Here is a 20314-nt window from a genome sequence, read left to right on the forward strand (position 1 = left end):
ATCTATCCATATTTTATGTGTCATCGATTGCATTCTCATGCAAGTTGAAATAGGGCCTGCATCAACTCTTTTAGCCAGCTGAAAATCAATTTGTGCATGCAATTTGTGCTAATTTGTTGAGTATGTCCTTTGGCTGTCCTGCAAGGATATGTGCTTTCATATACTATATATGTATGCATATATACAGCACATAAATGGCATATTAAATGCTAATTGAGCCTTTGATTGCCATTACACATTCACCTTCAATTGTCCAATCATAACGACAAGGATTACACTCATTGAGGTATTTTTAAAACAGACTATTTAAGTTCATGTCAGACGTGAACGATATTTTAATTCGAAGGCATGACTAATTTACAGTTAACATTGGTTTCTTTTATAGCTACACCAACCACATGCATGACACATTTTCTAATTTAAGTGCATAGATTATAGCAATACCCCAAGGCATTACGTCATAGAATACACGTATTGTTCTAGGCTGGAGCTGATGACACTATGAGAAGCTAGTCTTAGAAACAGAAATTAGCATGAAGAATTTAAGTGTTAATTATCTTCCTTCCATATATACTAACCTTTCTATGACATACAGGTTTACAAACAAAAAACACCTCATGTGACTGTTGAAATTAAATAATATATTATATAGCTAAATTATATATTTTTATAATAAATATTCAATCTTCATTCTACATATTTGCAAATAGAATTCATCTGGAAATTTTCCACCTTCAAGAACCCAATTTATAAAATTCCTCAGCTACTTTGTATTTAAGGCAAATTTAAATGCTAATTCAAGTGAATATTTAAGAGTTCAAATTAACAGTTTTGTAAGCCAAATATGTATACCATATTTATTATTAAGTTAACATGAACTATAACATGAAGAACTTTGCAGAATTCTTCAGTAAAATATTATTTAATAAAACATAATAATATTTCAAAATAAACATGCACTTTAAAACTTACAAAGTAGAAGCTAAACTAAGACTAAAAAATAATAAATATACAATATAATAGAAACCTTGATCAAAGTAAATTCACATTCAAGTCAATTCAATCAATTACAAAATACTTTTTAATGTTTCAATATAATATTTATTCATTCATTGTGTACTTTTCCTTTAAGCTTAAAACATAGTTTTTAGTTGTATTAACAAAATAAGTCGTGTTTGTTGCGTTTAATTTGCTACGAAGCAATTTGCGTTGAGTAAACTCTGATTAAATCCAAAGAAAACACTCCACAGGGTTAAAACTTAATGCTAACTTAAGAGTATGGGTGTGGGTAGATACTTAAGGATAAGGAAATTCAATTAATGGCTTTCTGTTTTTGGTGGTTGCCCAGGTTAAAAAATGTATATCTTAAGGAACAAACATAAATGTGATGTAATTACATGCTAATTAGCTAAAAGAAATTGTTTTGGACAGTGCTAAGAACTTCAACTGAAACTGAACTATCCAACTCAATGCTTAACTTAGAGATTGGGTCACATTGCATAAATAAGTTATAAATAGGACTATGAACTAATGTAAAATAAGATTGAAGAATACATATAAACAAGGGACACGACTCGATTACCACGTCTTGGGCACACTGAATAGCCCATAACGATCGTGCGCATCGACGCCTCGCACGGCAAAGAAGTAACGCTGATTCTCTTGGAACTGATTCAGCGTAACTGCCATGGGCAGGAGCATGGCCTTCACGTCGCCCACATGCCGCCACGAGTCGGTGCTGGGCTCGTTGATCGTCTCCTGATAAGCATAAATCTGATACGTAACGCACTCGGCAAATCGACTGCCCGTATCCTCCAGTGTCCACGAGATGACAATGCCCGTGTCGTGCAAGCTGATGCGTATGACGGGCCGTGACGGCGGCAGCTTCCAATCCGGATGATTGATCTGCACCGGCGCCAGCGGTAACGGTGCAGGGTGCGAGAAACGTGCACGCGATCCGCTCGGCGGCGTATTCTCCGACCGTATCTGCATGTTAGCACTCGAGCCAGTCGATCCTCGTTGAGCTGTAATACGAAATGAGTTTAATGAATGCTTAACAAATTCCTAAATATGATTCACAAACGCTTGTCAAGATTTATAGAAACGAGTCTAGTCCGAAGAGCCAGAGTATTTTCTATCATAGATTAAATATTTCAGAACTGTATAGGAATAACCTACAAAACATTACATTATTATAATACCCATTGATAGGGTATACGAAATAAATAAACTGAATTTGAAAAATTCTTGTTTCTCTTTTTTATGTACATAAATGGGAACACTCTGAACCAAATAGAGTTTAGACTGTACTATATTTTAGATGATAGAAATATTTTAAATATTGTACTACTACCAATGCTACGGTTCATTCTACTATTCTGAGTATTTTTATACTTCTTATCAGAAATATCCCATCAGAGCACAGAGCACTCCCTACAATCCTCATACGACATATGGCTTTCCCTAACGAATCTTAATATTTTCCCTGTGATCAGCGAATGTGAATCGAGCTAAACTTAATATTTGTGTAATTTACCTGGTCCATTGACAATCTGTCGGGCCACAGCATTGGTACGCGGTATGTTCATGGGCGAGACGCGCACCACGCTGCCTCCGCTGGACCGTGTACTGCCGCTCAAGGGCGACGTCTGCATGCGTTTGGCGGGCACATTTAACGCTTGTCGCAGTCTCGCATTGGCGCTGGCATCCATCGCAGCAGCGGCAGCAGCAGCCGCTGCATCATCCTCGTCTGTGAGATCGATGACGGCCTTCTCTTTGGGTCGTGCAGGCGCCAGACTGGGCTGGCCATAGCCAGCACCACTTGATCCACTATCCGTGGCACTTGACATGGGCACCGACACGGTGGGCATGGGGCGTGCCTTGGTGTTGATGTTGATGGGCTGTTTGCCCGGACTGCGACCAATGCGAACGCTAAAGGGAAGAGAAACGGGATTAGTTGTTGACAACTGATGGGACAAGTCGAGCTGCTACTCACGGTAATGGCGATTGTTGTTGCTGCTGCTGTTGTTGCTGAAGTTGTTGTTGCTGTTGCTGCTTCTGTGTCATGTAGGAGCTCGGGTAGTCCTTGGTTATGGGCTTAGCTGTAGTGCCGCGCGCACGCATAGCTGCGGCAACAGCTGCCGCCGTCGCAGGAGTCACGTTGCCCGTGTGCTTCGACGCGTACATGGGCCGCGTTGGAACATTGGGCGTGGTCTGCAGTCGCTGCATGCCCTGACCGGAGGTGCTCGCCTGATGACTGCTGTGCGTGTTGTTAACAGGCCGCTGTGGCGTCACCTTCTGCATGCAGCCGCGACGCACCGGCGGCGTGCCACCGCCACTCGTCTGTACGTAGGGTCGCGTTGAAATCGATGGCGGTGTGTGCTGCTGTTGTTGTTGGTGTTGTTGCAGCTGATGCTGGTGCTGCTGCTGCTGCTGCTGCTGTTGCAACTGATGCTGCTGTTGCAGCTGCTGCTGATGCTGATGCTGGGGTGGACTGAGTCGCGGCGGAGGCAGCGCACGCATGGACGATCGCATTGGCGATGTGCTCGACTTTTGTGGCGTTGGCATTGTCGCTGTCGCCGCTGACATACTGCCCGCAGTATGACTGCCGGAGGCGTGGTTGCGTGCCGCCTCCTCGCTGGGCTTCTTCATGAGGGCCATGCCCACCTGGAGACCGACAGCGCGCGTTATACGCACCGGCGCCGTAAACTGAGCATTCTTCGTTTCCAGATCTTTCAGCACACGCTTGTGCACCGTCTCCAGATCGAGAAACTGCTTGGAGACCTCAGCTATCTTGCGACGATAGTTGGCCAGCGTGTTCTCTTGATTGTCGATCTGCCGTCGTATCTCCGAAAACTCGCTCTTCACCAGCATGCTCTCGACGATCTTCTGCAGCACCAGCTCTTCAAGATCCTGACGCGTCATCTTGTCGAAACTCTTCCGAAAACTCTTCAAAAACTCCAAGCGCAACGGCTTTACGTCACTCTTCAGCTCTGGCTTGGGTTTGAGTTCGTACTCCAGTTCCTTTGACTCTGTCTTTTCGTCGTGCTTGATTTTAGCTGGCTCGGTAGCCACTACTGCTGATTCCTCCGACTCTTGGGTATTATCATGAGCATCCAGATCGATTTGCAGTGTGCCATCGTTTGAGCTGTTCGAGTCGGAGTCATCCGTTTTCAATTTCTTGCTGGGTATAGCCTCCTTCTCCGTGGGACTGCTGCTGGCCAGCAGGCTGTGACTACGTTTCGCAACGGCGGGTGCTGCTTCCTCTGTATTGGTGGTGGTGGTGGCGGTGGTGGAGACTGAGGCAGTTGTGACCGCGGTACTGTTGCTAGACTCCACTTTATCATCGGTGCTCAGACGCAAACGCTTGACCGCAGGCATGGCAGCTTCCGACTCATCTTCCGGGTCGTCGGCCACCATTTCCACGTCGCCTTCATCAGCCTCTGCAGCAGGTTCCGCTTCGGCTTCGGCTTCAGCTTCAGCTGGGGCCTCATCTCGGCTCTTATGTGAGGGCTGTAGCAAATTGCTGGAATTGCTATCGGCGTCCTCACCCAAGACAACTTTCGGTTTCTCCAGCGTTTTCTGTTTTTCAAACTGATCGCAAGCATTGTCTGAGTTGTCAGCTAACAAGTCTCTGCTTGAAGTTCCATTCGATTTCGAATCGTTTGGTTTAGTCGGAGCACTTTTTTCATCACTTTTACTAGATTCCTTCGAAGGTTTCTTTTCAGCCGGCTGATCATCTTCGTCTTCCGACAACAGTACCACCTCTTCGACCTTTTTATCAGCAGTCGCTGGCATATCTTTGACAGCTTCCGTTTTACTCTCCTCTGTTTCACGCTCTTTCAATCCTGTCTTCTCAATCGGCTCGAAAAAGATCACCTCATCATCTGATTCGGCTTCCCTTGTCTCGGCTACCATGTTCTCTGAAGCTTTGCTCGTCGCCTGCTCTTCTGTTTGCCCGACTTTCTTTTCGGACTCATCGTCCAAGACTCCATTTGACTTCGGCTCGGTTGGTTCTACAACTTTGTCTTCCGATGGCACGGGATCTTCCTTGTCCACTTCTGGATCTGTCTTTGTCTTCTCTTCGTTAACTTCGTCAGCTTCCGCAGACTTATTTTCTAATGTTTCGACACTCAGCTCCTTCTCTTCCTCTTCAGTTTTGTCCACCTCCATTTCAGTATCTGCTTCTGCTGCATCTTCCTTCGCAGGGGTATCAATTGTTTTATCATCAGATGAGTCTAGATCAATAATGGGGGCCCCTCCATTCGCTTTTTCATCGACAGCATCCGTCTTATCATCTTCATCATAGCTTTCATCTGAGGTTATGTTTTCTAAGTCATGTTTGCTTTGCTCATTGGGAATTGGCTCATCAGTTTCTACAGTTTTCTGATCGCCCTGTGCCTCAAACTCATCTGAACTAGAGATGTTTTCCAAAGCATCCAAAAAGACATCCTCATTCGAGTCTTGCGACCTTTTTGTGTTCGTGATTTTCTGATCCTTTTTAGTATTTTCTTCCGTTTCATCATCTAACATATTTTCATCGGTCGGCACATCCTCTTTCACTGCTGCACCGATCTCACTTTCATTGATATTTTGCTTTTCTTTAGTTTCCGTTAAATTCTCTTTCTGCTTTTCTTCAGGGTTTTCCTCGACTTCAGGTAGGTCGGAAATATTAAGCTCTTCCACGCTTTCTTGTTGTTCTTCCTTTTCCTTTGCTTCGGCGCCGATCACATTTGTGTCTGCTTTATCGATCGCAGTGTTGTCTTCTGTTATGTTATCGATATCGGCCGAAATCGGTATGCTGCTATCTTCCATTGTGACATCATCCTCATCGACAGAGTCTTTACGATCACAGTCTACGATCGAACTAATCTTGTCCAGTAGAGCATCCAGATCTGTGCCGGCGTCGTGTTCGCTAGGCAATTCATTGCCGTGATCATGATCATCACTCTTGCCGATACTATCGATAGGCGAAGTTGCCTTCATATTGTTATCTAGAATGTCTGAGGACAATCCATTATGAATTTCCTCATCGATAGTTGACTTGCGGCTTCCTATGTTTGTATTAATTTCTGAAAGAAATCATTTATTTATTTCCAGCCAAATTTAACGATTATATGTTGCGCACATACCAGGGCTGGAAAGCTTATCAACTTTATGGTCCAGTTCGGTGATACTTCTGATTAAGTCATCTTCTGTCGACAGCTCCCTTAACTCAACGTTCTGTGTTACTTCCATCATATTCGCGCGTTTTATAGTCTACCTTTAGTTGGAACACATTGAACTGAGATGAAACGAGAATCAAAGATTATGGTAAATAGATTTCATAGACGGTCTGGCAACACTGTTAGCAACAATGTGGCAATTCTAGATTAATATGATAATTGACCTAGGCCCTTATAATCAATAAGTGAAGAGGAAATTATATAAATTAATGTAACGACTCCCTCTTTAAAAATTAATGTATGCTAAAAACAGAGCTTTTTGCTAAAAGCTCGCCAGAACGCTTTTCGTTGTAGTTTTTGCTAGCAATGAAAATTAAATGAAACTACAATTTGAAATCAGCTGAACCAGGTTTCTATTTTGAGAACCCATATGAAAGTTTGGATGGTCCAAAAAGTAACGGATTTCGAGGAAAACAGAGAGAAATCCCTCTATTTGAGTTAAGCTTTCATATAAACTGTATTAATCAGATGGATATATATATCTAAGTGTATATCGTATACAAATATCAACTGATTTTTTCGTGATTTTATATAGGCTCTTTCGGGTTTCGGTATGTATCTGTAAATCTGCATACCTAACCGGTGTGCTTGTTGTTCGGTCGGACGGTCGCTCGGGACGGTCGAACGGTCGGTTGTTCGTTCGGTCGTACATATGCTGCCGACGCGAGCAACAACAACAATAACAGCAAGCACAACAAAGAGAGCGAGAGGCCGCAGCGCAAGAGATGTCTGCAATCGAAACACAAATGCAAAGCGAACAGCGACAAAATGTAGACGAAGAAGAAGAGAAATAAGCATGCATAAAGCAGGAACATGTGATAAATGCTTAGAGCCAGCATAGAAACGAAACGAAATGAAAATGAAATCAACAGAAAAAATAAACCGTTGTTAATGCTGATGAATTAGAATTGAAGCGATTTTCGATAAACCAAAATTTAAGTTTAGTTAGTAAAATTGAGGTTATGTTGAAGAGAGTCTGCAAAAATTTTATATAATCGACTTACACGATGCTCAATCTAGACTAGATTGATTTAACGTTTACGTCTTGCAACAATTTTACACTAGACTCGAAAGAAATCAAATTATTTGTAACAAGATTTTTATGCGAGTTCAAGGCAACACTAAAACAGTGGCCGAAGTGAACGCGAACGCGAACGCAAAAAACCAGCTGACGGGCAACGGCAACGACGACGACGACGACGACATTTAAATTATGAGAGAGAGCAATACGAAATGAGAGAGTAAGGTAGCGAGAGCGTAAGAGTGGGCATGGTTAGGGGGCAGCGACCCAACTGCTGGTTTAGGGCGTGTCAAATTGGATTCTGATAACGTTCTATAATCATTTTTCCCTAAAGTTTTCATTTTCTCATTTTATTTTTCCTAATGTCATATCTTGACTGTGTCCACGGTGCGTGCGACCCCTAACTACAAATGCGCTGCGACGTCAGCAATGCTGGCAGCTATATATACATATGTATATAAATACTAGATATGTATATAAAATATATAAGAAGAGTCTATTGATATTGGATAGCACTAATATAGGTCAGCTTTTATGTAAAGTTTCGTAATTTAGAGAAAGACTTTTCTTAGCAAGTTGGCAGCGCTATTTCTTATATGTATAGTACAACCGGGAGAGCGGGTAGAGGGGTTGAAGTAGCAGTACTGCTGCAAGAGGGGATCTTCGAATATGCCATTATAGTTTTTCCGCCAAATGCCGATAAGAAAATGGAATAGAAGAACAACAATAACAAGACACAAAACAAAAGCAGAGTAAAACCAAAAATTAAAGTTGCCATAAATTGGCATTTTACAAAAACGAGCAATACTGCGTATTGTGCGAGCGAGATGGCTGATGCGAGTAAGCTGTGCGTGTGAGCGGTACAGCTCTATGTATTACAATATATCTGCGTAGGTAGAGGTCGAAAGGGAAGGGGGAGGTAGACGGGGGAGCCACAGGGAACGGGTCAGAGGGGGGAAGGGGGAGGTCGAGAGGAGAAATTAAACTATTATCTGGTATAGAAAAATGACAACAAAAATGTAAATTAAAACGTGTTAATGCAATGCAAACGTACGCAGCGAGAGAGCCACAGTGAAAGAGAGAGCGACAGCGAGAGGGAGGGAGAAGGAAAGCGGGCGGTAGGCGGCAAATTTTTGCGTCTAGTCTAAGATCCGCACTTTTTTAGGACTTGAGAATGTGCCTAGGACTTTTGGCAGGATACCGGTTTTCGAACAGGTCTAAGGCACTCCAGAGAGACCGGGAGGGGGAGGGAGCGTAAGCGCTTGCAGCAAGAGAGCAAGAGAGGGAGATAGAGCGAGAAGGGAGCAGCGCAATTTAACGTTTATACGAGGTAAAAATATGTACAGTGGCTCCACGCCACATCGGACCAGACATTTATTTATTTCAATAGTATTTCTTTAGCGTAAGTTAAATTTTTACCGTTTTCACATTTTTCTAACTCTATTATGTATAGCCCCCTAAAACAAAAAAAAAATTTGTACTTTCAAATGGCAAAACTTTTTTTTATTTTAAAAAATAACAACAAGTCCGATTTTGAGCTTCAACGCCAATCGGACAAAAAAAACTTTCTTTAATAAAAAAATCAGAGAAAAAATTAATAGGGAAGATGGTGTTGCAAAACATTGTTTGCGACAACAAGCCGCAAGATGATTGGGGAAATGATTTTGACCAACTTTTTTGCAGATTCTCTGGCTCTATGGAGTCCCAAGCTGCAAGTAATCCCATTTTCAATTGGTCCAGATTGTTATACCGGTTTTGGTAAACTTTCCTCGCCAAAATTTCCCACAGATTTTCTATTACGTTTATATCCGGGCTCTGGGCAGGCGTTTGGATCAATTTGGGACAATTATGGATTAGCCAGAGCCTAGCTAGCATTGAAGTGTGCTTGGGGTCGTTGTCTTGATAGAAAGCAAAGTCTTCAAGTATCCCCAATTTCTCCGCACTCTGCTTAACATTTTTTTTCAAAATATCAAGGTAGCCAAATTTATCGAGTATGCCATCGATAAAGTGCAAATGGCCAACTCCCGCACTCGACATACAGCCCCAAACCATGACTGAACCTCCTCCATGCTTAACAGTGCCTATTGTGTTCTTGGGCTCAAACTCAGTATTTGGTTTACCGCCACACATACACCTTACCATCGGACCCATGCAAATTAAATTTACTTTCATCAGTAAACAACACCTTTAAATAAGATAATTAGCAAAAAAGAAAGGTATTTAATATGATATACAACCAACTAACATGATTCCAAAAGTCATCCGTTTTTAGCAAGTACTCTTTCGCGAATTTTACCCTAAACGCTTTGTTCTTAGGGCTAATATAAGGCTTTTTTTGGGCAACTCGGCCATGCAAATCATACCGATGCAAAGTATTGCGCACTGTGTTATCACACACATCCTTTCCAAAGTTTGTTTTTAATGACATCCTTAGTTCCTTTGCGGTTTTAAAGGGATCAACCTTAATTTCCCTTATAATCGACCGCTCCTCCCTTGAGTTTAATCGCTTTCTTTTTCCCTCCTGGCTTTTGTTAATCAATCTTCCATCTTCCCGAAACCTTTTATGATATCATGGACGGTAGATTTGCTTCTTCCGACCAGCTCTGCTATTTCTCTAACAGTTTTGCCATCAAAATGCAGTTTTAATATTATTTGGCGTGCCTCAACACCAGTTTGCTTCCCACGTGGAGCCATTTCGCAAAAATAATTTGTGTTACTGTACGCCTATGAGCTTGAGAACATAACGAAACGCAATAAGCAAAACAAAAACGAAAATCTCCGCCAAATAACGGATATTTTTCTTGCAGTTTTCTTTTGTCCGATTTGGCGTTGAAGCTCAAAATCGGACTTGTTGTTAGTTTTTTAAAATAAAAAAAATGTTGCCATTTGAAATTAAAAATTTTTTTTTTGTTTTAGGGGGCTAATACATAATAGATTTGAGAAAAAATGTGAAAACGGTAAAAAGTTAACTTACTGCTAAAGAAAATACTTATTGAAATAAATAAATAGTCTTGTCCGATTTGGCGTTGGAACCACTGTACATACATACAATATAATATATATGATATATATGTAAGTAATCTATAAGAAAAATAAAAGTTTTGCACCGAGCCGAGCGACAAAGTCGTACGACGAGCCGTACCGACTGAAAGACACCGCAGCAGCACAGTGAGAAGCAGCAACTAAAACAGAAGCGAAAAAATGTTTTTTTTTTTTTTTTTTTTCTTTTTGAGGCGTCGGCAGCCATATTAGACATCTAAATGTAATCGGGAGAAACAGGTCTGGGGTCGGCTATAGAAGATATAGAAATCGGTAGTAATTGACTACGATTATGTTCTGGATATATCTATCTAGATACACATATGACAAATTATACTCTTCATTTCGCTTTCTCTGTCTATTTATAGAAATAAAATGAGAGTAAAAATTCAATTTATTTTTATTTCTTTTTTGCTAACTGATAAATATGTTGTGCATGGCCAACTTTGGATGCATAATACTATTTTTTTTTTTTCATATGTACATGCAACGGCAACAGAATAATGTTTGGACTTGTCTTGGGAGTTATGTCTATTATAGCTGTTTCGCTCTCGCACACACAGACACACGCACACATCTATAGCTGCGTTTGCTTAACTAGCCGTCTGTGTGTATGTATAACAAGGTTCGTGAGTGTATGTGTGCGTCTGTGTGTGCGTGTATATGTATATAATTTTGCAGCGCATTCACATTCTTTTTAGGTTACGTATCGATTTTAATGTAAAGTGAGGTTAGTTTGAAAAACATCCGAACCCCGGGGAATATTACAGATCTATGCAGCGCAACTATATACTATATGATATTATAGTAAAAATATCTATCGATCCCAGATAGACACATTTAGCTACTCGGGTAGTGGCAAACGCCACTGTTGCAGACGGGGCAACAGTTTTCATTCGTTTTATTGTACAATTTAATATCATTAGGGCTGCCAAGTATCGGCAAACATAATGTTAGTATATATATTATTTATTTTGTGTTTATATATATAAATATGGGCGTTAATTCATGATTATGCGACTAATTACCATGCACATGGTATATAATAGGGCTGCCATCATCATCAAATTTCACATATGTGTATTATCTGGCACAGGTTACGCTTGAGGTGAAAGGACAACACGTAGATATGCCAGTCATAAATCGGTTTCGATGTTTACACTTGACCATTTAGCAGATAAACTAAATTATTATTGTATTTACCGGCTGCCGTGGAGCAACCTGACAACCCTACAAACTCAAGCAAGTATCTTAAAAGTGTCTCTTTATAAGTCCGAAACTTGAAGCTATGGTCAATATGTTGAAAACCCATTAAAACTATTATATATGTATATGCAATATGTTATAGTAAAAGCTTCTAAACAATAATAATAACAACAATACGTGAGGTAGAGCACCAACAAACCATGTTAATGGCATTCTAGAGACTTACCTCTTAGAAAGGTTCGGTATTTTCTAATTGCCCTTAACTTAAGCTTTTTATTTAAACGTTTTTAACATATCCTACGTATTGAATTTATATATTTAATAGTTTAAACGGTATTTTGTCGTTTTGTTTACACCGCAGCGCGTGCACTGCCGCCCTGAACAACTGGAATACCAAACACAGACTAAAATCTGAGCAGACAACAACAATTGTGTCGAACCACGAATCAGTTGGAATGTGCCTGGTTCGTGAACTGTTTAGCTAGCTCAAAAGCACTGCAACAAATGAACAGATAACAGGGATTTATATATATAAAAAAGTCTATATATATTAAATTAGTGATATGCAAGAACTAAACAAATATCCATTCAATAACAACAATTTATTATTTGAATATAAAAAATCTGTTTTTTCATGAATTCTCAGAAAATACATTAAAGTTTTGACTAAAATTGAAAACTGATAAATTGCCTTATTAGGTACCATGCAAATTGCTGAAGTTGTTAGGCAATTACGTACCAAATTTCAAGAGCCAATTTACCAAGTACCAAATTTAGTCATATTAATAAGTGATTAATATTTGCAAATCTAGTTCACCGCAGCACAGCTTTCGCTTACTGCAACTGTCAGCCCTGGTAATGGGGCTCCAAATACCAGTTCGTCCGCGAATGAACTACAAATAAACCGAAACAAAACAAAAACATCTGTGCGGCTTGTAGGTTAGTTTTGTTTTATAATAAATGCCGTAAACAAAGTTATCAGTCAAAATGAGCAATTTGATCAATTTCGCGCTCAGGCATGGCGCCAATTACCTAAAAAGACATACACTGCAAAGCTTACGCAGTACGGTGCCAGCAATAGCCAGTAAACTGCCGGCTGCAATTGCGCCCATTCGAAGCCAATCGACCAAAGCTGCCTATGATGTGAGCACAAATGTGCAAAAGGATATTATATTGTTTAAATATGAAAATCCGAAATTCTATAAGATGCTGAACTTTTTTGGCCTGTGCCAATTTGTGTTCTGGACGTATTTATCGCATTTCGCCTTTACGACGCTAAAAGATGCGCCCGTTGTGGAAAAACCTGGCGAAGAGCTGAAATGGTACCAGCGCATAAATCTGGGCGAGAACAAGTATAAGAATGGCATTACTATATGCTGTTTTTTAATAGGTGAGTGGATACACTATAAAATTAAAGATTTCACAGTATTGAAAATATTCTCTCTTCAGGTTATGGCATTTTGTTTGCCGTCTGGATGTTTACGCTGCGCTCGGTGCGGTTTCTCATTCTACGCAAGGGCGGAGATAGTGTCTCCTTTGTGACTTATGGACCATTCAATCGTAACCGCATTATGACCGTGCCACTGAAGTGCATTTCAGCGGAGGAATCACGTGAAATGGCTCGTGTTCAACTGCCCATTAAGGTCAAGAACAAGGCGCTGTACTATGTACTGGATATGCGGGGCGAGTTCCGCAATCCGCAACTGTTTGACTATACTGCCGGATTAAAGCGTCGTATTTGAAATGTTTTTGTTTTGTTTAATTATAGTTTGTAAATATACATAAGCTAATTTAAACCTAAACTGTGGCTTAATAGATGGGCTCCGGCTTCTGTGTGAGCAACAATCCAAAACGTTTCTTGATTGTAATGCGCTGTCTGGAATATTTGTCCTCAGGTGAAAAACGAGCTGGATGTGCGGACAAGGTGGGGCGACCGTCCTCCGTACGTTTCTGCAAGAGATGGTTACATATTAGTCCTATCCTTTATTACACTTTCACTAAACTTACCTTCAGAGTATAGATGCGCTCACCGTTTTCACCAATTGTATACATAAGATACATTTTTAACGATTTATAAAAAGTGCGACTTCTTCACAAGCAAATATAAACACGTGTGGCGTGCAGTGCTGCGCAACGATAAATGCCGCTCATCACATTGAAAACGCACATAAATATCGATACTGATAGATACGATAGCTGAAACCCAAGTATCGATGTTTAAGAGAAGAATTCTAATTGCTGCTTCTCAACACTGTTTTTGTTTGTTTCTATGCGGATTGGCGCTTCAATTTGTTAAAATTTTAAATAAAGTATATCATGTCTAACAAAGCTGATAAATTGCTTAAACAGGCTATGCGCGAGCAACAGAAGCGTATTAGGCCTGGTGAGTGTCAGAAGTATGTACGCCTGGTACTTGATCAAGGGCTGCTGCGTATCCCCTGGGGCCAAGAGCTGCTGGAAAAATTAAATAATACGGATTTGAAATATGAAATACGCTGTTTGCCTGCACGCAACTGCATTATCTGGGAGCGCAATGTTGGCCAACAAACGCTTGTGGCGGGCGTCGAGTTGGAAGATGCCTGGAACATGGAGCAACAGGTTCTGTTGGTCTATACTGAGACGGATTTTCAGCGTGCACTTAAGGATCACAATTTGAGCTGCACAGGAGCAAAGCTGCATGATGCGTTTCCCGCACCCAATTGCCAGTTCACTGTGGTTGTGCCTCGGCTACGCCAGAGCAAGCACAGCCACGAGGCGAATGCATTGATTGAGCTGCAGCTGCTGCAGCAATTGCATGTGGAGCAACTGGCTCAACCGCAATGCCAGGAATTACTATCACTGCTGCAGCGCTACACCAAAGCCATAGCTGAGTTGCCATACAAGCAGCAGCGGCAATCGATTCTGGGCAGCTTTAAGAAATACCTGGCCAATGATAATAAACAATGCGTCCGCGTGGAGCAGGGCAATGGCTATGGACGTCTCTGGCAACAGCATCTGAATCGTTTGCCACTGGTTACACTTGAGGTGGCTGAGTCCATCATCTCTCAATATCCATGTCCCAAGCGCATGTTGCAGCACTTTGAGGAGGATCCACAGGCAGTGCAAACGTTGGCGGACATCAAGATCAAGCGCAGCAATGGACCACAGCCGCTGCAGTCGGAACGAAGGATTGGCAATGTGCTTAGCAATAAGTTGTATACTCTATATACTACCAGGGATCCGAATACATTAATATAGGGTTCTAGTATATATTAGATCATACATTGAGTTATATAGAATTTATGCCGTTTATTCAGCTGCTCATTTGGTTTTTGTTTTTACAATCGATCGCTTAGGTGCTTAAATAATAATTATATACAGTTCGCTAGTTCATTTATCTTTATATAATATAGTATATATATATATATTAAAAATCACAATATTTTTTATACGCATTCCTCTCTTACACATGTACATCATAATTGTTTAATTAGTTGTTAAGTTCTAGTTTGTAGTATATGCAATCGTGAACAATTTGTTGATAGATATATACTTCGATTTGGCGCGTAGAAAATACTATTTTAAAATTACGACTTTACGAATTTGATTTATATATAAAATAACAATATTGAATTAAAGAATAAAATTACTTTTTTTCTAACTGGATTATGAAGATATTCAATGCGAACTAGAAATACATATTAAATATATATATATATATATAAGTAAATAATTATTAACATTAAGAGCTAAATACACATAAATAATAAGCAAAGAAAACAGAATATGAGGATGGGCAGGATTTGCGTTGCCATATGATAGATAGTAGTCAGTCCGTTCGCAACTCTGTCTAGAGCGTGGCCAGAATGCGAAAGAAGCCCAAGCAGGCCGAGAATATGGTCTGTCCGACGCCCCAGAAGAGCGCATAGATCGGTGACATGGGCAAGCTGGAAGCGACGTGGACGAATGCAATAACGGCGCTGCTAATGATCCCGCTGCTAGCGGGCGATACGAAGCCCATCACCAGAATCAGTATGGAAAAGAAGCGTCCGAATTTGTGGCGCCGGAGCGTCACAAAGGCAACCAAGGCGGCGCAGGTGTGTATAAATATGGATGAGAAGAGTGCCCACAGAAAGATATGATACCACATCTCACGGAACGTGTTGAGCCTCGACTGTGATCGTAAGCCGACCACATCGACTATCGCATCCAGCTCATCGGTATCGTAGGGTTCGGAGTACATGACCAATAGTATCGGCAAGCAGTACGTATATATATAACGATAATCACGTATTCGTAGAATTTTGGCTACAATTGTTGGAAGTATCCTGTGATTGAGTTGAAGTTCTTGTCGTCGTCGTCGTTATTATTATTGTAATTATTTCTTTTGTTGCTAATTATTGCTTTTCCGTTGCAGCGACTCCTCGTTTTGGTCATTTGTAATTTGTTGTTGTCGTTGACTGGTTAATATGCACCTGCTGTAAACTGTAGGTAAAGCACAGTACATTGTTTCCAAATGTATTTAACATTGTCAATAAACCTGCAAATGGAAATATTGTAGGGAAACAAATACGTATTAGTTTTATCGACCTTTTGGCCCATCGCATGGCAACTCACACATACATACACACGCACACGTATGCATATAAGCATATATGCTAGTTAATTTGATCCTGTTAACCGTTCCCGTTCCAGCTAGCGCTCCTAAGTCTAATGTGTTGTTCTGCCCTTGTGCGATGAATAAATATTTTGCTTTGTTTTCGGTTTTGGGACAGGCAAAACTGGAATCGATTAAGAAGGCCACACCAAAAAATCGCACTTGCAGCGGCAGTGTTTCACCAACTCCTAGCTAAGCATTTTGTGATTAGCTTTTAAATGCACAGCGTGTTAGTTTGTGATTAGTATTTGCATTGCACAATTGATATACGCTTGATTGATTACTAAAATGTTATGATATTTCTATTTTTTTTTTTTTTATATATATCACTTTAATGCGTTCTGTTTTACATGGTAACGAAGCTGGAACGCTTTGGTAAATGAACCAACCAGATAAGCTCAGCTGTTTCATGCCTATATCGATATACGTCTATCGCACAGCTAGTTTAGCTGTTGCATTAATCGGTTGAATGTATATTTTGAGCTACGTGCATCACTAGTTGGCTCGCGGGCAGCTGACTTTCGCGTTTCATGCGTGTGTTCAATTTGTGTTTAAGTGTGCGTCTTTAGCCCAGCCGGAAAAAAACTTTACAACTTGCTGAGCAACCTATAGTAGTGTTTTTATAATAGTAAACTAATTAAAAGTAGCTAAGTCATAATATGAATAAGGAGGAAGACTATGCCTCAGACAGCGATGAAAGCGACGAGGATTTTTGCCTAGAAAACGAGCAAGATGCGGATTCCGGCGAGGAGGAAGAAGAAGACAGCGAAAGCGAATCGGATAATGAAGACGACGCCGAAGAAGGCAGAAAACCCAGCAAAACAGCAAAAGGCAAAAAGAAAGACAAAGTGAAGAAAAAAAAATTAATAGATACAGAAAATTCCGAGTCGGTCCCAACACGCAGCACACGTCAAACCGAGCCTAAAGTGAATGGACGCAAAGTTGCGGAAAAGGATGAATTGGAATCCGATGAGGAAGTGGACAAATCGCGTTCCGATGCTCTCTGGGCTGACTTTTTGGGCGATGTCGGTGCCAGCAGCAAACCCGCTATAAAGGAAGAGGAGAAATCTTCCTCGGCAAAGCAAGCGCAGAGCCCCCCGAGCAAACCCGTTAAACCGGCAACAGAGATTCTTGACTTTGCCGGCGAACAAGTGATTGTGGCTAAAAGCAATTCCAGTTCCAGTTCCAGCACCAGTTCCAGTTCGAGTGCCAAGGAGAACCAACAGCAGCCGGCAGCCCCGCTGACTAAATCGCCAGCTCCGCGCGGCTTCGCTGCCATCAAACGACCCGCCGCCAATGGAGGTGTAGTTGGTGGTGGCTTGGGCTCTCTACTGAATCAGCTGGGTAAAAAGAAGAAAATGTCGGTGCTGGAAAAGTCGCAGCTAGACTGGAAATCCTTCAAGAGCGAAGAAGGCATCGACGAGGAACTGCAAACACACAATAAAGGCAAAGATGGGTGAGTAATTTGGTTTAATTTACGAAAATCTTGACTTATTGAAGTATACCTCTTTGTAGTTACTTGGAACGCCAGGACTTTTTGCAGCGCACCGATCTGCGGCAATTCGAGATTGAGAAAAACTTGCGACAAACGCGACGTCAGAACTAAAAGGAGAACTCATTCTCATCCTCGCACCAATACTTTCCACACACACACACATTCATGCTCGCATTGTCCACACACACACACACACACACACACACACACACACACACACACATTCATGCTCGCATTGTCCACATACACACTCACATTCGTAGACGTCTCTTTTCGGGTAGTGCGTGTATCTAATAAGATATATAATTTTATATATATATATTTATATACTACTGTTCCAAGCACTATCGCCTCATCTAATACATTCAACTCGTACTATTTTAAAATGTAAAACGCTATAAACACTGAAGGCAAAGCATATATATTAATATACCAAGAGATTAAGCGCAAGCTGAATGACTTGATCCCCCGTTGGTTAAGGAGATTTGGTTCCTTCTTTACTTGAAAAGATTATGAGGAACCTCAATGACATTGTAATATAGATCTATTTATAATCCAAGGAGCAGGACTCTTATAGCTGAATAAGGATATATTTGTTGTATATTTATATATATCACCAACTATTCCTCAACAGTGAAGCCCACGCGTTTGGCATCGCTGCGACTTAGGTGAAGGAACAAGCCGCCCAATATGCAGCCCAGGCTACCAAGGCCAATGCAGAGCCATCTAAACCAATTGTTGGCATTCAGCACGCTGCATATAGATAAATATAAAAACAGGCATTATTATTCCAAATACTCTTGCTTAACTCACGCAAATATCTTTTTGTGCAGCAGCTGCCTGATTTTCTCATCCAGCTGCAACGACTCCTCGATCCAGAAGAGTGGCATGGCCAAAGGACGCAGCTGCGCCATGGTGGGCACATCCTTGACTGGCATAACTTTCAAGCTGAACTGGAGGCGGTTATACACAGAGAGCACCGTGCCAGATAGCTATAGGAGATAAGAGTTCGTGGAGCGTAATAGACAGGAATCTTGTTAGACGAGTCCTCGACTCACCTGCTCGTAGATCATTGTGCTGCCATGCTTAGCAGCTGTAGGCGAAAGTCCTTCCACTTGCTCCACTAGCCTTGGATCCGCCTGATGAAAGTGCGGCAAGGATGCCATTAAAGGCGTGCCACTGCAGCGCATTAGATCCATAGTGCCATCGGCTGGGCAATCGCCGGGAAAATTCGTGCAAAAGCAGTGCAAATCCGGCTCCGTCTGAAGTGAGAGATTTGATTGAGATTTTACAGGGAAATCTTTTATATATATTTATATATATCATTTTTTTTCTTTCGAAGAATTCTGCTTGGAGGGCAAGGATTACCCGATCTCACTTACGCTTGGTGAACCAAAGCTTAGCTCGTATCGTTGAGCTGGCAGCTGATTGTACTTGGTTTTGCCCATTGCCTTGGGTGTCAGGGAGCGACAGAGCTGTGCCGAGTAGCTCCACAGGCCGTGCTGTGGCTGCATGAGCGGCGCAAAGATGGTGCCATCTGTGCCGCGCAAGCGATTGCAGCTGCTGCCGTTCGTCTCCTGCCACACCTGCAATTGCTCAGCCTCGTTGTAGGCGAGAACTTGGCCCACTGTCAGCTGCTTAGAGCCGGAGGAGCGCAGCACCTTAAAGCGTCCGGCTTTTGTGTGATTGCCCTGCAGAGGGAAGAGAATCCGGTTGATAGGAAAACTTTTCACTCTTTTACTTATACTTGCCCCGCCCATCAGTGAGAATTTATAGTGCGTGGCGTTCAGAGCCACAGCGCCAGGCACTGCGCCTGCTTGGAACTGCTGGCAAATGGCCTGAACAGCGGCGTGATCTGAGCCGCAGTTGACATCGATGCCAGCGTAGAACAGATCCTTGAACTTGGCTGTTATGAATGCGCTTTGAGGCTGGAAAATGAGATCCAGCCCCAGGGCAACGGCAGCCTGCACCTCAGCTGGCTGTGCCAGATTGGCAATGGCTAGGAACTAGGCGAGATTGGGTTGGTTAAATATGGAGAACTCAGTGCAATCTTAAGCCCACCTGCAGCAAGGGATGCGGCATGGTTATCAGCTCCTCTCCGCTGAGCCCCAGATCCGGACGGAATTGAAATGTGTTGCGCATATTAAAGCTGACTGCGTTCTCTGCCTCAATGTCCACTATATCATATTTGTCTTTCCACTCGCTATATAGAAAGAAATGTTCCTAAATGTGATCTTCTTGGGCAACTGCTGCTTACTCATAGACAAATGGACCCACTTCCTGTAGCTGCGGCTTGCCACCGGCTTCGATATTCGCTGAATTCGTAACATTGAAGACGTAAATCTTAAAGCTGAGCGGAAAAGGCGTTTTCTCCCACAGCTGACGCGTCTCACTGCCGGGCTTCAGATTAACACTCTAGACAAATGTTACATACATATATTATATATATAGCTATATAATCAGTTCCTAGCTCACTCGCTTGATCAGCTGCTTGAAGATCATGGGAAATGCCAGAAATCCAATGAGTGCTCCCAGCAGCACTATCACGAAGGACGCAATCATAACCCTAAGGTACATTTTCACTTCGACTGTTGAAACACTTTTGAGCCGTTTATTTTCGTATTGTCCTCATTTAAGCCATATCGTGTGGCATAATTTGGGAATTTCTAATGTGACTTTCATCAATTTTTAAT

At 41.7% G+C, this 20314-nt stretch overlaps 7 protein-coding genes across 12 annotated transcripts; 3 read left to right on the forward strand and 4 right to left on the reverse strand.

The window, feature by feature from the left end:
• Positions 1–1078: 1078 nt before the first annotated feature.
• On the reverse strand, positions 1079–11910 carry wde (Fibronectin-III type domain-containing protein windei). Of its 2 annotated transcripts, none has more exons than XM_018011324.2 (5): positions 11717–11910; positions 6132–6283; positions 2996–6071; positions 2537–2931; positions 1079–2024 (listed from the first exon to the last, which is right to left on the reverse strand). In XM_018011324.2, exons 2-5 carry the CDS (start codon positions 6238–6240, stop codon positions 1579–1581), a joined length of 4026 nt encoding a protein of 1341 aa, XP_017866813.1. In that variant the 5' UTR covers positions 6241–6283; positions 11717–11910; the 3' UTR covers positions 1079–1578. The 2 variants fall into 2 exon arrangements, with proteins under 2 accessions (XP_017866813.1, XP_017866814.1); XM_018011325.2 differs by lacking the exon at positions 11717–11910 and adding an exon at positions 7229–7707.
• A 434-nt stretch (positions 11911–12344) lies between these two features.
• LOC108616258 (transmembrane protein 223) lies at positions 12345–13292 on the forward strand. The gene is made up of 2 exons (XM_018011339.2): positions 12345–12880; positions 12940–13292. The coding sequence occupies exons 1-2, from the start codon at positions 12478–12480 to the stop codon at positions 13230–13232; spliced, it is 696 nt and encodes a 231-aa protein (XP_017866828.1). The 5' UTR covers positions 12345–12477; the 3' UTR covers positions 13233–13292.
• Nop10 (Nop10 ribonucleoprotein) lies at positions 13228–13657 on the reverse strand. Its single transcript, XM_018011342.2, has 2 exons — positions 13498–13657; positions 13228–13440 (listed from the first exon to the last, which is right to left on the reverse strand). The coding sequence occupies exons 1-2, from the start codon at positions 13549–13551 to the stop codon at positions 13300–13302; spliced, it is 195 nt and encodes a 64-aa protein (XP_017866831.1). The 5' UTR covers positions 13552–13657; the 3' UTR covers positions 13228–13299.
• A 52-nt stretch (positions 13658–13709) lies between these two features.
• mms4 (Methyl methanesulfonate sensitivity 4) lies at positions 13710–15130 on the forward strand. Its single transcript, XM_018011334.2, has one exon. It carries the CDS (start codon positions 13807–13809, stop codon positions 14725–14727), a length of 921 nt encoding a protein of 306 aa, XP_017866823.1. The 5' UTR covers positions 13710–13806; the 3' UTR covers positions 14728–15130.
• LOC108616259 (transmembrane protein 170A) lies at positions 14759–16519 on the reverse strand. Of its 5 annotated transcripts, none has more exons than XM_089470706.1 (2): positions 16097–16519; positions 14759–15954 (listed from the first exon to the last, which is right to left on the reverse strand). In XM_089470706.1, the coding sequence occupies exon 2, from the start codon at positions 15710–15712 to the stop codon at positions 15320–15322; it is 393 nt and encodes a 130-aa protein (XP_089326832.1). In that variant the 5' UTR covers positions 15713–15954; positions 16097–16519; the 3' UTR covers positions 14759–15319. The 5 variants fall into 5 exon arrangements, with proteins under 5 accessions (XP_089326832.1, XP_089326830.1, XP_089326831.1 ...); XM_089470704.1 differs by having other exon boundaries at positions 14759–16009; XM_089470705.1 differs by having other exon boundaries at positions 16093–16519.
• Positions 16520–16580: 61 nt separating this feature from the next.
• Yeti (yeti) lies at positions 16581–18071 on the forward strand. The gene is made up of 2 exons (XM_018011335.2): positions 16581–17582; positions 17642–18071. Exons 1-2 carry the CDS (start codon positions 16786–16788, stop codon positions 17730–17732), a joined length of 888 nt encoding a protein of 295 aa, XP_017866824.2. The 5' UTR covers positions 16581–16785; the 3' UTR covers positions 17733–18071.
• On the reverse strand, positions 17677–20198 carry LOC108614903 (sensory neuron membrane protein 1). Its single transcript, XM_089469972.1, has 8 exons — positions 20097–20198; positions 19879–20036; positions 19683–19824; positions 19373–19627; positions 19004–19312; positions 18680–18883; positions 18435–18613; positions 17677–18374 (listed from the first exon to the last, which is right to left on the reverse strand). The coding sequence occupies exons 1-8, from the start codon at positions 20196–20198 to the stop codon at positions 18242–18244; spliced, it is 1482 nt and encodes a 493-aa protein (XP_089326098.1). The 3' UTR covers positions 17677–18241.
• Between the last annotated feature and the right edge of the window lie 116 nt (positions 20199–20314).

This window comes from Drosophila arizonae, chromosome 5, assembly GCF_054131065.1.
Source record: "Drosophila arizonae isolate 15081-1271.41 chromosome 5, UAZ_ARI_1.0, whole genome shotgun sequence".
Taxonomy (NCBI): domain Eukaryota; kingdom Metazoa; phylum Arthropoda; class Insecta; order Diptera; family Drosophilidae; genus Drosophila; species Drosophila arizonae.

Coding starts and splice junctions, on each gene's coding strand:
- LOC108616259 (XM_089470706.1), bottom strand. CDS start 15,712: ATGTACTCCGAACCCTACGATACCGATGAGCTGGATGCGATAGTCGAT.
- mms4 (XM_018011334.2), top strand. CDS start 13,807: ATGTCTAACAAAGCTGATAAATTGCTTAAACAGGCTATGCGCGAGCAA.
- Nop10 (XM_018011342.2), bottom strand. CDS start 13,551: ATGTATCTTATGTATACAATTGGTGAAAACGGTGAGCGCATCTATACT. Junction 13,441..13,497: donor AGCGCATCTATACTCTGAAG/GTAAGTTTAGTG, acceptor CATCTCTTGCAG/AAACGTACGGAGGACGGTCG.
- Yeti (XM_018011335.2), top strand. CDS start 16,786: ATGAATAAGGAGGAAGACTATGCCTCAGACAGCGATGAAAGCGACGAG. Junction 17,583..17,641: donor CACAATAAAGGCAAAGATGG/GTGAGTAATTTG, acceptor ACCTCTTTGTAG/TTACTTGGAACGCCAGGACT.
- wde (XM_018011324.2), bottom strand. CDS start 6,240: ATGATGGAAGTAACACAGAACGTTGAGTTAAGGGAGCTGTCGACAGAA. Junction 2,932..2,995: donor CAACAACAATCGCCATTACC/GTGAGTAGCAGC, acceptor TCTTCCCTTTAG/CGTTCGCATTGGTCGCAGTC. Junction 2,025..2,536: donor ACAGATTGTCAATGGACCAG/GTAAATTACACA, acceptor TTCGTATTACAG/CTCAACGAGGATCGACTGGC.
- LOC108616258 (XM_018011339.2), top strand. CDS start 12,478: ATGAGCAATTTGATCAATTTCGCGCTCAGGCATGGCGCCAATTACCTA. Junction 12,881..12,939: donor TATATGCTGTTTTTTAATAG/GTGAGTGGATAC, acceptor TTCTCTCTTCAG/GTTATGGCATTTTGTTTGCC.
- LOC108614903 (XM_089469972.1), bottom strand. CDS start 20,198: ATGTACCTTAGGGTTATGATTGCGTCCTTCGTGATAGTGCTGCTGGGA. Junction 20,037..20,096: donor TCAAGCAGCTGATCAAGCGA/GTGAGCTAGGAA, acceptor ACATTTGTCTAG/AGTGTTAATCTGAAGCCCGG. Junction 19,313..19,372: donor AATTCTCACTGATGGGCGGG/GCAAGTATAAGT, acceptor TTCCCTCTGCAG/GGCAATCACACAAAAGCCGG.